The 16,467-nt window shown below is 37.8% G+C and overlaps 1 protein-coding gene across 1 annotated transcript in view; it reads left to right on the forward strand.

Annotated features, from left to right (window-relative positions):
* The first annotated feature begins 572 nt into the window (after nucleotides 1-572).
* LOC105483548 (interleukin 7) overlaps nucleotides 573-16,467 on the forward strand; it is a 69,286-nt gene continuing 53,391 nt past the window's right edge. Inside the window, exons 1-2 of the mRNA XM_011744427.3 lie at nucleotides 573-661; nucleotides 8,101-8,237. Of these exons, the coding sequence (XP_011742729.1) occupies nucleotides 652-661; nucleotides 8,101-8,237 (147 nt within the window). The 5' untranslated portion in view covers nucleotides 573-651. The remainder of the gene's footprint in view (nucleotides 662-8,100; nucleotides 8,238-16,467) is intronic.

Below are 16,467 nucleotides of genomic sequence, written 5' to 3' on the forward strand. Positions count from 1 at the left end.
TAATCATTCTTCACTTCCTTTTTTTAAGAGACGACTTGGCAACGTCCACCACATCCGCGTCAACGCCTCCTTGGTGTCGTCCGCTTCCAATAACCCAGCTTGCGTCTTGCACACTTGTGGCTTCCGTGCACATATTAACAACTCATGGTTTTAGCTCCCAGCCGCCAAGCGTTGCCAAGGCGTTGAGAGGTCATCTGGAAAGTCTTTTACCCAGAATCGCTTTGATTCAGGCCAGTTGGTTTCTCCTGCGGTGATTTGGAAATTCGCGCCCTCCTCTGGTCCTCGTCCAGGTGCGCGGGAAGCAGGTGCCCAGGAGAGAGGGGATAATGAAGGTTCCATTCTGATTACCCCAAAACTTGAACCTGCAGACCAAGCGCAAAGTAGAAACTGAAAGTACATTGCTGGCGGATCCTACGGAAGTTATGGAAAAGGCAAAGCGCAGAACCAGGCCGTGGTGTGTGCCGCCCCCCCTGGGATGGATGAAACAGCAGGCGCGGCGTGGGTAAGAGGAACCAGTTTCAGAGATCATCCTGCCCAACGCAGACTCGGCAACTCCGCGGAAGACCAGGGTCCTGGGAGTGACTATGGGCGGTGAGAGTTTGCTCCTGCTCCAGTTGCGGTCATCATGACTACGCCCACCTCCCGCAGACCATGTTCCATGGTAAGCACTCTTCTCCCTTGCGCACAAGTTCGCGCGCCAGGCGCGCCGGGGCAATCCGGGACACGTTGGGGGCCCCTGCGCCTAGACAAGTCCGGGAATAGCCCGGCCTTGCACTTTGGACTTGCGGAGAGCACTGGCTCTCCCACGGGCGGCCGCCAGCTGCGCTTGAGTATCCTGGCCCATAGTCACTTGAACCTGGCGCTGCTGCTGCCCCTGGCAGGCTGCGAGTAGCAGTCCCCGACGCCTGCTTTCTGTCCGGAGACGGAACGCTGCAGCCTCCGCGCCGCTCAGCGGTGGCAGCCTACAGCCGGTCTCAGAGGCAGCCAAAGGCTCTCTGTCTGTCTGGAGCCCTTCCCGTGCTCCTGGACGCCCCAAGTTACTCACGCAGACGACCCGGGTTCGGCGAGTAGCTGGGCTCTTGCAGCTCAGAACTCCCTAGAGAAGTGAAAGCGAAGCTCCCACGCGACGCGCTTTTAAACCCTAGGGAAACAGGTCTCCGGAAAACCCCATTTTTCCCCGAGTGAGACTGGGAGTTTCCGACAAGGGCTGTACCTTGAGCCTATTGCTGGGAAACCAGTCCTGGGGCTGGCGCTGAGACAAGGCCAGCTTCTGTTTTATTGTTGTTGTTATTTATTTATTTATTTTTTCCTACGGGCGCTTCTCGATGGAGGCAGAATGAAATAGGCATGACTCTGACTTCTAGACCAGTGTTGAGACCTAATATGTCTTATTTGTGCAGAATACGGATTTAGAATGGACAGGGACAGAATTCAGGAGGGTTGGATTCGGATGGCAGTCATGTATGACCAATGAAAGAGCAAAAATGTTACTGGAATAAAAAAAGAGGAAAAAGGGATGTGAGGAGAAAAGATCTGCTTAGGAAAATTGGAATGCTTTACAGTAACTACTTCCTCAAGCAAGAAGATAGCTGGGGGGAGCGTGCAGGAATAGGAAACTGACTGCTCTTTCTTTTGATGGCTACTCCGTTAGATCAAGACTTCTTTCCACTCCCGTGGGTAAAGAATCAAGAACTGACACAACCAAGGAGTACCAGCTCAGTAACAAAACACAGATAGGGAGAGCGGAAAGAATAGCCGACATAATTATGGAAGACTTCTAAGGAGTGTCCTCCCGGAGCTTAATGTAAAACTAAAAATTGAGCACAACCCTATTTTCCTTGCAATGCCCATAGTTCTCCTGCAGTTTCTTCTTTCTGGATCACCTTTGATTCTAATCCTTGCAACACCTCTGCCCTAAAGTAGAAAGGTAAACCGAGAAAAGGAAGCAAGCGTGTGCATTTTTCAGAAAGAGCCTTTACTTCCTGAAGTACAGCTATATGAATCATGGGTTATAAGTTTTCATTAGCAGACAAAATATTAAAATTCTAATAATAATGATTATAATGCATGGCTTCTGCAGTTTGTTTCAAGAGATTTCACTAGAAGTTTGTTCCATCAAGAGTGCACATAAGGTTACTCTTTACCCTTTGTCTTTGCCATTTCTTTTGAGAGTTGATGTAGTTGAGGATCTATTATGTGGTTATCTGGTTAGGGTAATTTCATCATATTTGAGGACCAAAAAGTTGAATAGCAATAAAAAACAGACTCTACTCGGGAGGCTGAGGCAGGAGGATTGCTTGAACCTGGAAGTCAAGGCTGCCGTGAGCCATGATCTTACAACTATACTCCAGCCTAGGCAACAGAGTGATGCCCTGTCTCAAAAACTAATAATAGAGAACTAACATTAGAAACCCTGAACAGGTATAAAGTAGAATTACAAACTGCATCACATTAGTGTTTGAATATTTTTTTAAAACATGGAAAAGGCCATTTCATAGAACGAACTTACATGTCATATTCACACTCATGTATGTGACTTTTTTTTCTGCTTTTAACCCTGACACATAACCTACTGTAATAAGAACAAATATTTAGTCTTTTTCTGAAATAAGATCATATGATGCAGTATCACAGTTTGGCCAGGAAGTACTCTAGTGAGGTTCATGCACAGGGAGATAGGTTTTTGTACAATCCCCTTGACTACACATATATGGTTATTTTGTAAGAAAGCAATGTAGTTCAGTGCCTAAAAGCTGAGGTTCTAGACTCTTCAACGTGACAGACTTGGATTTGAATTCCATATCTATATTATATACAGGAATTTTCCAGCCAGGCGTGGTGGCTCAAACCTGTGATCCCAGCAGTTGGGGAGGCTGAGGTGGGCAGATCGCCTTAGGTCAGGAGTTCAAGACCAGCCTGGCCAACATGGAGAAACCTTGTCTCTACTAAAACTACAAAAAAAAAATTAGCCAGTCATTGTGGCTAGCGCCTGTAATCCCAGCTACTCAGGAGGCTGAGGCAGGAGAATCACTTGAACCTGGGAAGCTGAGGTTGCAGTGAGCCGAGATCGCACCATTACACTCCAGCCTACGTGACAGAATGAGACTCCATCTCAAAAAAAAAAAAAAAAAAAAAAAAGAGAAAAAGAAAGAAAGAAAGAAAGATACAAAAGGAGTTTTCTTTCTTTTTTTTTTTTGAGACGGGGTCTGGCTCTGTCACCCAGGCTGGAGTGCAGTGGCACAATCTCCGCTCACTGCAAGCTCCGCCTCCCGGGTTCACGCCATTCTCCTGCTCAGCCCTCAGCCTTCCCAGTAGCTGGGACTATAGGCGCCCGCCACCACGCCCGGCTAATTTTTTGTGTTTTTAGTAGAGACGGGGTTTCACCGTGTTAGCCAGGATGGTCTCGATCTCCTGACCTCGTGATCCGCCCGCCTCGGCCTCCCAAAGTGCTGGGATTACAGGCGTGAGCCACCGTGCCCGGCCTGGAGTTTTCCTACATAACTCTTTCTGTGCCCCAGATTCTCCATCTATAAATGTGAGTAACTTGTAGTACTTACCTACTTCCTCATGAAGTGGTTATGGAATCAAATTATCCGTGAAAATAGGTCTATGCAATGGACATTCAGTAAAAACTGGTTTTAAAGACTGATAAAGACTGTAGTTGATGGATTGTAGAAAACTATTTATGTTCACTTTTACCCCCATAACTTAAGCATCTGAGGATTGAATGTATTATTTGGCTTACATTAAAAACCAACAAGAATTTTTAGACAGACCTCATTCTGGTTTAACCAAATTCCCTACTGAAAACAAATTCTCCAATTTCAGCCTCTTCAGGGGAAGTAAGGGCAATCCCACAAGCCCACGCTTGCCTTGCATTGTTCTTATGATTTATCTTTTTGGTAACCTAATTAAAAGTTCAGGATGGTGGGGAGTGGGTGTGACAACAATCTCCAAAGCACTCTCAAACCAGCCAATCTTAATATGTTACTCTCTATGTGATGTAGGAGAAAGGTCTTCAATTACAGACCAAACTACCAAGCTACATCATTAATGGGAGAGCTGGGGACCTATGAGATGTGGGTCCAAGGCCCTAGGTATGTTTGCAGCATTGTCCCTGAGGCAATTTCAGATCTAAAGAGTTTCTGCATTTGGATGGCCAGGTAGATTCTTAGAATAAGGTGTCTGTGAGATGAAAAAGATCATTTAGGCTAAAGTTTTCATTTTAGAAATCAGGTAAGTGATCTTAAGAGATGCTGTTCATTTACACAGTCACACAAACCATTGTCTTACAAGTCAAAAGTCTCAAGTGTCTATATTCCAAAACCTCTGTGCTTTTTACATTGCCACAGTCTGTCTGGGACTAATTATTCAATGACAACAATGGCAACAGAAAACACTCTTAACAGGCAAGACAAATTATGTTTCAAAATTGAGAAAGTATGTGTAATACACAAAAAGACTGAATTTTCCAACAACTATCATTGGAAAGAATGGACAAAATGCTATCCAGTGAATAAATAGGTTGATTTAAATTTGGGGAGCACTTAACTACGGAAAATTGGGGTGAAGAAGACAGCTAGTACTCACAGAAAGTAAAACAACCTCACGTATTAAAACAAAAGGTGGACCTTTGAAATAATATTTATGATAATGGTAAAAGTATCCCTTTCACTCTAGCATTTAATCATTTTATTATATTCTCCTTTAAGCTCATTTCAAGTGATATGTTATATAATTTTTCCTCTGTCATCTACTCCTCCTGAAGTATATCTTTTGGACACCTGTAAGATGACAGAGAAAATAAAAGTATGATTCCATACAATCTATACAGATCTGATTACAAGGTCAGAATCTGATGAATAACTAGCAATTGATCATCCAAATGTCCATCAACAGAGGATTGGATAAAGAAAATGCGGTACGGCCAGGCATGGTGGCTTATGCTTGTAATTCTGACACTCAAGAAGGCCAAGGCAGGAAGATTGCTTGAGCCCAGGAGTTCAAGACCGGCCTGGGTAAAAGAGTAAGAGCTGGCCGGGCGCGGTGGCTCAAGCCTGTAATCCCAGCACTTTGGGAGGCCGAGACGGGCGGATCGCGAGGTCAGGAGATCGAGACCATCCTGGCTAACACGGTGAAACCCCGTCTCTACTAAAAAAAATACGAAAAACTAGCCGGGCGAGGTGGCGGGCGCCTGTAGTCCCAGCTACTCCGGAGGCTGAGGCAGGAGAATGGCGTAAACCCGGGAGGCAGAGCTTGCAGTGAGCTGAGATCCAGCCACTGCACTCCAGCCTGGGCGACAGAGCCAGACTCCGTCTCAAAAAAAAAAAAAAAAAAAAAAAAGAGTAAGAGCTGTCCTCTAAAAACAAATTTTAAAAAACTAGCTGGGCATGGTGGGGCCCACTTGTTGTCCTAGTTACTCAAAACACTGAGGTAGGAGGATATCTTGAACCTAGGAATTTGAGACTTTGGTGAACTATGATCGTGCCACTGCACTCCAGCCTGGGCAGCAGAGTGAGACCCTATCTCAAAAAGAGAGGGGAAAAAAAAAAGAAAATGTGGTACATGTATACCATGGAATAGTACTCAGCCATAAGAAAGAGTTAAATCGTGTCTTTTGCATCAAAATGGATGAAACTCGAGGCCATTATCTAAGTGAAATGACTCAGAAAGCCAAACACTGCATGTTCTTACTTATAACTGAGAGCTAAACAGTGGTACAAATGGACATACAGAGTGGAATAATAGGCATTGGAGACTCGGAAAGGTGGGAGAGCAGGAGGAGGATAAGGATTACAAAATTACCCATTAGGTACAATGTTCACTATTCAAGTGATAGATACACAGACTTCACCACTGTACAGTATATTAAATATGTATTATTAAGAAATCTGCTCTGGTCCCCCTTAAATCTGAGTGTACATTTTTAATTGCCAAAATATTTTTTTAAATTAGCAATCAATCACTGAGGATCTTTAGGATGAAGGGACAGGAGTAGAAGAGAGAGGCAAAACTTCATTCAGAAGACAAATGTGATTACATGTTATCAATAGATTATGGCCATTGCTAATCAAATCCTGGTAAAGCAACAAATTCAAGTTAGCATCCATACCTGGCACCTACTATGTATGTGTTACAGAAAGACTAATTTGCAGATCTTTTTGGATATTTACAAATTATATATATATATAATTATATATATATATATATCACACACACACGCACACACACACATACACACTCCCATATATATATATATATATATATATATATATATATATATATATGTATGTATTAGAGATTTTATATATAAAGTTCCTGACACATGGCAGGTACTCAATTAAAGGTAACTAGCATCATCATCATTATCTGTCTCCTGAGTTAATTCATGCTCATCATGCATATAGGCACTTAGTGGCAGAGTTATGAATAGATTTGTATAAATAAAATTATTGGATTTTTGTTTCTCTTATTTTCTTGTCACATATGCAGATGAGAAGTTAGATTTTTGTTTGTTTTCATAACTGCTACCCAGACAATGTTCTCTATTTGTAATAACATGGGTCATTTGATTTATTGGGAGGTGTTATTGATTGTTTAATATGACAGATCATGATATAATAGATGACAGTGTTACTGGAAACTTTGTGATATCCCTAACAGTCTTCAGGCTGTCACAATATTAGTTCCTTGGGTTTGAAGGAGTGCTGCTTGTACTCGTAATCAGAGAAGGCACACAAGTGAAATGTCTTGCATTCGAGTACAATTAAAGTTCATTTGGGAAATTCACAGGAAATATATCATCAACATGCCTCAGAGTTTACAAAAAGATAATAAATAAAACACTATGGCAGTTTTATGAAGAAATAGGTCCCTGTATGATCAGATTTTAATGTTTGTGGGAACCACTGGCTTTCCATTTTTCTGCCTGAAATAATACCATTTATTTCAGTCCTTTTGATTAGACAATTGCTCCTAATTGGGAAGAGTTATCAAAAACAGGTAGAGGGGGCCGGGCTCGGTGGCTCAAGCCTGTAATCCCAGCACTTTGGGAGGCCGAGACGGGCGAATCACGAGGTCAGGAGATCGAGACCATCCTGGCTAACACAGTGAAACCCCGTCTCTACTAAAAAATACAAAAAACTAGCCGGGCATGGTGGCGGGCGCCTGTAGTCCCAGCTACTCGGGAGGCTGAGGCAGGAGAATGGCGTAAACCCGGGAGGCGGAGCTTGCAGTGAGCTGAGATCCGGCCACTGCACTCCAGCCTGGGCGACAGAGCGAGACTCCGTCTCAAAAAACAAACAAAAAAAACAAAAACAAAACAACAACAACAAAAAAACAAACAAACAAACAAACAAAACAAAAAAAAATCAGATAGAAATCATTGGTTTCTATCTGAGGATGTGAATTTATTTATTGAGTTTTTCTAACATGACAAGAAGCTAGACAGCGCTGTGTTTGAAAGGATTCTGAGTCTCTGGGGATTCAGAGACAGCAGATAGTGAAAGGATAGGAGAGGGGTCCCAAAATACAAACATAAACTTTGTAAGACTTTTGGGAATGTAAACCCTTCAGGGTTCATTATTAAAAAGAAAGCGTGCAGTTACAGTAGTTACAGTGCAATCCCTCCCACAGTGTTGCCTCCAATAATCAAATAGACATACAAACTACCATCAAGTTTTACAAAAATATACAATTACGTGCAGTACATCATAAAATTTCAACAATATGTAACTCTTTGAAATGTAGTGCATCTCTTAACCTGTGGATGCCTTTTCTTATGGGGATGTTCAACATAAATTCAAATTGATTAACACCCTTGAGTGTTTTTCAGAAGCAGTCTCTGATTTCATCACCCTTGTTTTACACTTTCCTAAAGATTAATTGCAAAATAAAAAAGTGAAAGGATGCTACACTCCAAAATACTGTTCCATTTTGGTTGTTACATAAGTTCAACTTTTGGGGTTCTTCCTGTAGTATCTCCAAATCAAGATGTATTTTTAAAATTATTAGAAATAAATGGTCCAGTCCATTGAAACCCCACAATCAAATGCAATATGATATAACATTTAGCACATTCTTATTTACTGTTGAATTCAGTTTCTTTTAGGTATATCTTTGGACTTCCTCCCCTGATCCTTGTTCTGTTGCCAGTAGCATCATCTGATTGTGATATTGAAGGTAAAGATGGCAAACAATATGAGAGTGTTCTAATGGTCAGCATCGATCAATTATTGGTATGTGCTTATTTTGTTTTACTCACATTTTCATGCATTGGGAAAATTTGAACTTTTTTTTGGTATGTAGTTTTATAATCAAGTATTCATATTTCTTGACAAGAAAGTGAAATAACTACAGAATAAAATTTAATGAGCTACTAACTGTATATTTTTATAGCTGACATAATTATGTAGCTTAAAAATAATTCTTTCCTAGACTCTAAGATGCTCACGACTATTCATTTCAGTCCTATTCACTAGTAAATTTCTTGTAAGCATAATTCATTATCACCGCCTAAATTTCCTCACCTCTCCTTTACCATGTTAGTCCCTGTAGAAGCATTACATTAAGAGAGGGAAAATAACAGAGTAAATATTTAAAACGTATGGTGAATAGATGTGTTTTATTTGGATGTGTGTATATAGATGCATAGTTATTTATGTGTGTATTTTATATCTATGTGTAATCAATAATTTGTTGTGAGTTAAATTTTCTATTTTTGATGGGTAAAGCTTTTCTAATTAATATATTTTATACCTTAGAGCCAGCTTAGGTTTCTAGAAAATTTGAACAGAAAATAGAAAATTTCCATATGCTCTCTCTCCCTCTGCACTCTTTCCCTTATCTTACATCAGTATGGTACATTTATTACAATTGATGAGCAAGCATTAATACATTACATAAGTGCATATTTAACGTTAGGATTCATTCCTTATGTTTTATAGTTTTATGGGTTTTGATAAATGTATAACATCACATATTCGTGATTACGTATCATACAAATCATATGGTAAAAATCTATCCACCAACTCATCCTTCCCTTTTTACCCCTGAACTCCTAGTAACCACTGATTTGTTTATATCTCTGTAGTTTTGCCTTCTTTAGAATGTCATGTAGTTAGAATCATGCGGTCTGTATGTGGCCTCTTTAGACTGGATTCTTTCACTTAGCAATGTGAATCAAAGCATCTCCCATACTTTTTTGTGGCTTGATATTTCATTTTTTCTTATTGCTGGATAACAGTCTATTGAGTGAATATACCACAACTTGTTTATTTTTTCACTGATTGAAAAATGTGTCTCAGTTGCTTCCAATATTTGGAAATTATGAATAAACTTCTATAAACATATACATGCAGGGTTTTTGTGGACATAAGTTTCCAACTCAGGTAAATACCTACAAGCATGACTGCTGGATCATATGGTAAGACTGTGTTTAGCTTTGTACAAAACCGCCAAACCTTCTTCCAAAGTGGCTGTACCATTTTGCCTCCTTACCAGCAATGAATGAGATCCTAATGACGTCCATCTTTGCCAGCGTTTGGTATTGTCAGTGTTTCAGATTTTAACCATTGTAATAGGCTTGCCATAGTATTTCAGTGTTGTTTCAATTTTCCATTCCATAATGACATACAATGTTGACCATCTTTTCAGATACTTATTGCGATTTGTATATCTGCTTTGCTGAGGTGTCTGAACTCACATCTTTACTGAAATCTTAACAATATTGAGTCTTCTTAGCCATTATCATGTACTATCTCTTTTTTAATTTTTTTCATCATTTAAATTTATTATCTGGACAGAGAACAAATTAGTATTAGTTTGGCAACATTTGTAAATAATTATATGCGTGTAAAACTCTGCAAAAGAAGATGTGGTTGAAAATGCAAACTTTCATCAGAGCTTTATTCTTTTCATCATATAAATCCTGTAAATATTTTATTAGACTTATACCTAAGTATTTCATATTTTAGTGCTATTGTAAATGGTGTGTTTCTAATTTCAAATTTTAGTTGTTTATTGCTGGTATATAGGAAAGCAATTGACTTTTGTATATTAACCTATGTCCTGCAACCTTACTATAATCACTTGTTTGTTCTAGAAGTCTGTTATTATTAGGAATTTTCTACATAGACAAACATGTCATCTGCAAGAGTTAATTTTTTCCAAGGTTTCAGAGCTGTATCAGTACAATGTGATTGATGTTTTGTTTTAACAGATAATTAGTCTTTTTTCAATTGGATTGAAACTCTGAATAGCAATGGAAAACTCTCTCAAATGTTCATAAGATGGGAGAAATTGTCTAATCTGTCCCCCCTTTTACTCCACTGTCTCTTCCACGTACTCATACTGAAGTGGCATGATGCCTTGAGGAATTTAGTGTTATACCTCTTGTAGGAATATGGAAACTAAAAAGAGATACTGTGCTACAATGTACATTGTAATCCAGAGGTCCCTGATTTTGCCCATTGACAAGAAAAAAAATAGGGCATAGTAAATGTTAATTTAGATTTCTTGCTAATTTGGACATTGCATTAGATGATGCTACTAAATTAATCTTTTGAGTCAAGATAATATTTCTCATTTAATTTTATTATCTGGGCAGAGAACAAACTAGTGCTAGTTCAACATTTATAGATAACTATATGTGTATAAAACTTCAAAAGAATATGCCATTAAAATTCCATAAAAGGAGAGTTTTATCCAACAGACTCATGACACATTTTTTTGGTGGGAGAATATAGAGGAGCTTATCTCATTAACACACAAAACAAGAACAAGTACGTCAGCAGCAATAATAATACTATTTTCAAAAAACAAAACATAGCTACTCTTCTTAAGGAGGTTAATTCACAAGACATGGAAAAGAATGCAGCTAGTCAGTCCAACTTAGTAGTTCCATAGTAACTTTAAGAATGTTTTCTATACATAGAAGGGGATAAATTTAAGGTAAGGAGAAAGTCTGAATGAATTATTATATCAACATGACTGGTAGAGCAGATTTAGTTACTCATTCACTCAGTGTGGACTAGATGCTTTGCAGACATTACTGTGTTTAAGTTTTGGGGAGACCACAATACTAATAGTTATGAAGTGCTTGTTATGTTCTTAGTGCTTTCCACGTGTTAACTAATTTAATCCTTACAACATCCCTTGAGAAAGGCATTCTTACTACCTCTGTTTCAAAACAGAAGAATCTGAGGCCCAGGGTTACCCTGTTTATAAGTGACTGAGCCAGAATCTTTCTCTACGCTCTCTACCCGACTCTCCTACCTCCCAAGGACAATCTCTGTGATAGTTTATTCATTCAGCGAACATTTATTTAGGGCCTGATATGTACAAGTTACTATGAAAAACCCATTTATGTGGGTGATGTTGGGTTTGGGTGTGAATACAATGATGGACCAAGTACAGATCCTTCTTTTAAGAAGCTTACATTTTGGTGAGGGTTAAATGTTGGTGGTGTATAATGCAAGTTACAGTTTTAAAAGTAGGAAGAGTGACTGCCTGTTTGTTAGATGTCTGCTTATCATCTAACAAATAGACTGGTTGTAAACCAAACTCAGAAACAAAAAGATGTAAATGGTGTTCTGGAAGTAGTAAAGAAGCAATTTTGGCCTGTGTAGAAGTTTCAGCAAGTTATCCAGAAGGTCTAGCTAAGATAATTGGTAAAAGTGGCTACACTAAACAACAGACTTCAATGTAGATGAAACATCCTTCTACTGGAAATAGGTGACATCTAGAACTTCCATAGCTAAAGAAGAGAAGTCAATGTTTGGCTTCAAAGCTTAAGAGGACAAACTGAGTCTCTTGTTAGGGAGAAATGCAGCTGGTGACTTTAAGTTTCAGCAAAATATTATTGCTCATTGACAGTGCAAAATTGGTCACCCAAGAGTACTGATGGATATTAATGTTTTCATAACTGCTAATATAACATCTGTTTTCAGCCTGTAAATCAAAGAGTAATTTCAACTTTCAAGTCTTATTATTTAAGATATATATTTTGTAAGGCTATGGCTGCCAGAGATAATGATTCATCTAATGGATCTGGGCAAAGAATTGAAACCTTGTGAACAGGATTCATTGTTCTGTAATAGATGCCCTTAAAAACATTTGTGATTCATGGGAGGAGGTCAAAATATCCACATTAACAGGAGTTTGGAAGAAGTTGATTCCAACTCTCATAGATGACTTTGAGGGGTTCAAGACTTCAATAGAGAGAGCAAATGCAGATATGGTGGAAATAGCAAGAGAATTAGAATTAGAAGTGGAGCCTGAAGATGTGACTGAAATGCTGAAATCTCAGGACAAAACTGGAATGGATGAGGAGCTGCCTCTCAAGTATGAGCAAAGAAAGTGGTTTCTTGAAATAATTTTACTTTGAGTAAAGATGCTGTGAACATTGCTGAAATGACGAGAAAACATTTAGAATATTACACAAAATTAGTTAAAGCAATGGAAGGATTTGAGAGGATTGTCTCTAATTTTAAAAGAAGTTCTACTGTGGATAAAATGCTTTCTAACAGTATCACATGCTACAGAGGAATCTTTTGTGAAAGAAAGAGTTAATCTATGTGGCAAACTGCATTGTGGCCTTATTTTAAATATTACTCCAGCCACCCAACCTTCAGCAACCACCACTCTCATCAGTCAGCATCCACTAATGTTGAAGCAAGACCCTCCACCAGCAAAAAAGTTTACAGTATCCTGAAGTCTCAGATGATTGTCAGCATTTTTCAGCAAAAAAGTCCTTTTAAATTAAGATATATACATTGTTATTTTAAACATAAGGCTATTGTACACATAATAGGCTATAGTATAGTGTAAACATAACTTTTATATGCTGGGAAACCAAACAACATTGTGTGACTCACTTTATTGTGATATTTGCTTTACTGCAGTGGAACCAAACCCACAGTATCTCTGAGGTATGCCTGCAATAAATTATGCAATCATTATCACTATCTAATTCTAGAATATTTTCATCATTGCCAAAAGAAATATTCTACCTGTTAGCAGTAACTCTTTATTCCCCATCACCAGCCTCTGGCAGCCACTATTCTGCATTCTGCTTTCTGTCTCTAGGAATTTACCTATTCTGGACATTTCATATAAGTCTTGTATATAATTCATATGGATGATATGCAACTTTTTGTATTGATCTTGTTTGCCTTCGCATAATGTTTTTAAGATTAATCCATATGATAACAGGAGTTGGTATTTCATTTCTCTTCACGGATCAATACAATTCTGTTGTGTGGATATGCCACATTTTGTTTATTCATTCATCAAGTTTTGGACATTTGGGTTTCCCATTCTTTGACTATGCAAGTTTTTATGCAATTCTCTTGGAATGTTCCTAGTAGTCAAGTTGTTGGATTATATGGTCACTCTGTTAAACTTTTTGAGGAACTGCCAACTGTTTCTAAAGAGGCTGCACCATTTGCATTTCTACTAGCAGTTTGTTAAGGCTCTGATTTCTCTACATTCTCACCAAAACTTGTTGTCATCTAACTTTTTTATTCTAGCTATCTCTGTGGGTGTGAAATAGTATCTCATAGTGATACTGATTTTCATTTCCTTGATGACTAATGATGTCAAGCATCTTTTCATTATTGGTTGTTATTATCAGCCATTTTGCATATCTTCTTTTGGAGAATTGTTTATTCAAAATTTTCACCCACTTTTAAATTGGGTTATTTGTTTTTTCAGTTTTATATTTGTAAGAGTTCTTTATATGCTCTGTATCCTAGACCTTTATCAGATATTATAATTTTTCCTCCCATCATTTGTATTATGTTTTATTTTCTTGATAGTGTCCTTTGAAGGACATTTTTAATTTTTATGAAGTTCAATTCATTTACTCTTTGTGCTCATGTTTTGTTTTCATATCAAAGAAACGATTGCTTAATCCAAGACAACAAAGATTTACAGGTATGTTTTATTCTAAGAGCTTTATAGTTTCAGTCTCACATGTTGGTCTTTGATTCATATTGAGTTAATTTATGTATATGGTGTGAGGTAGGGGTCCAACTTCATTCTTTTTCATGTGGTTATCCAATAGATCCTGCATCTGATATTGAAAATTATATTTTCCCTCATTGAATGTCTTGATACCCTTGTTGAAAATAAACTGAACTCAAATGTATGGGTTTATTTCTGACCTCTCAATGGTAATCCATTGATATATAATCCCTATGCCAGGACCAGACAGTCTCAATTACTGTAGCTTGGTATTTAGTTTTGAAATCAGTTTTGTCTTTCACTTGTGTTTTTATTTCCTTAAAATCTTTTATACTGATGAAATTACTGATTTTTTTTTATGGATTGACTACCTTTTTTTTAGGGATTAGTAAATTAAATAGCTTTATAATTTAAATGCAATCTAAATCTCTCTGGTGATGTCGTATCTCTGAGCAATTACTAAACCATGTGACTCTATATACTAGTAAGTATGGTCAAGTGAGTGGTATGGACAGAAGCAATGACAGACTGTAGAGAAGTGGTGGGGAGCTTCAAGATCCATTTTCATTCTCCCATTAGATTTTGATGATATTCTCATCATTTGGTAAGAGTACATTATAATATATTAAGTATAACTTAATTTATTAATTTAGAGACAGAGTTTCACTCCATCACCCAGGCTGGAGTGCAGTGGTGTGTTCTCAGCTCATTGCAATCTCCACCTTCCAGCTTCAAGCAATTATTGTGCTTCTGCCTACCAAGTAGCTAGGATTACAGGCATGCGCCACCACACCCAGCTAATTTTTGTAGTTTTAGTAGAGATAGGTTTTTGCCATGTTGATCAGGTTGTTCCCAAACTCCTGATCTCAAGTGATCTGCCTGCTTCAGCCTCTCAAAGTGCTGGTATTACAGGCATGAGTCACTGTGCTTGGCCTAAGTATAACTCTATAATTGTCCTATCTGTTTAAAACATCTTTCCATTCATAATTCCCTTAGTTTCTTACTTTTGATAGATAATTTTATTTTTATGTAGTGACATCTATATAATAAAATTTCAGAGGGTTCAATTTGGGCACCAAGGTGGGAGAGATCAGGGGCTGGTGTGAAATTTATACAGAAATAGTTTTCCTATAAAGCCACAAATAAGTGACACTTGGAGAAGAAAGAACCTCTTTTTCCCCTTGAATAATATTGGCATCCTCATCAAACATCACTTCACCAGAGATGTATGGGTTTATTTCTGGACTCTGCAATTCCATTTTGTTTATCTATATATCTGTCCTGGGTCAGTACCAGACTGTCTTTGTTACTCTTTCTTTGGATAAGCTTTGAAATCAGGAAATATGAATCCTTCTACTTGTGTGTGTGTGTGTTTTTTTTCTTGAGATTGTTTTGGTTATTTCAGGTCCCCTGGAATTCCGCGTGAAGATTTTAGAATCAGCTTGTCAAATTTTTACAAAGAAGTCAACTGGGATTCTGATAGGGATTTTGTTTCATGCATTAATTAATTTAGGAATATCATCTTCTTAATAATGCTCAAAAATGCTTGTGGCCCATGAACATGGAATCCTTTATCCATTTATTTGTATCTTTTAAAATTTAACAATATTTTATAGTTTTCAGAATATAGGTTTTACCTTTCTTTTGTTAAAGTTATTCTTAAGTATCTTGTGTCTCTTTAATGCTATTGCAAATGGAATTTTTTCTTTATTTTATTTTAAAATTATCTATGATTTCTAACTCTCCACTCCTTGTATACTTACCTAAGTATGCATCTTATTTCCCCATACTAGTCTATATATATATAGTAAGGACAGATTTTATGTTTGAGTCATCTTTGTATCTCACAGACTATTAGCCCAGCATCTTAAATGTAGTGGTTTTTCAAATGTTTAATAAATAGTTTACGGATTGTTAACACCATAAATTAATAAGAACCCAGAGCTAATTTTGAATAATCTAGGAAGCCTGTTTTTTTGAACATATGTTTCTTTGGAAATTTGTTATGAGTCAAATGTCAGGTACTTTTTGATATCAATATGAACTAGTTTTGGATGTTGTACAATATTTTTGTCCATAAAAAATTATTTTACCTAAATATAACTCATGTGGTTGAACTACATAACTCTTAGTCACCAGAGCAAAGGCTGTTTCAAAATATAAAGGCTGCTGGAAATGACCAAATGCTTTCTAGAAATAACTCAGTCTAATTGTAGGCAAATACAGGGCTATCCCTTTATTTTAAATTATAAACCTATAAATCTAATGATTAATCAGTTATAATATGCTTTCACAACTTCCAATATTTTTAACTGTGACTCTATTCTAGAGGCTTTCACAGATTCAACTTTTGTCTTTGCACTGACAGCTCTCATATAGCCTGAAGTCTACATTTCTCCATGAACTCTAGGACCATTTAATTCGAATATCAAGTAGATATTTCTACCCAGATGTACTATGGCACCTCATGCCTAATAGTGAACTAATTTATCATCACATTTA

Source organism: Macaca nemestrina, chromosome 8 (assembly GCF_043159975.1).
Source record: "Macaca nemestrina isolate mMacNem1 chromosome 8, mMacNem.hap1, whole genome shotgun sequence".
Lineage (NCBI taxonomy): Eukaryota > Metazoa > Chordata > Mammalia > Primates > Cercopithecidae > Macaca > Macaca nemestrina.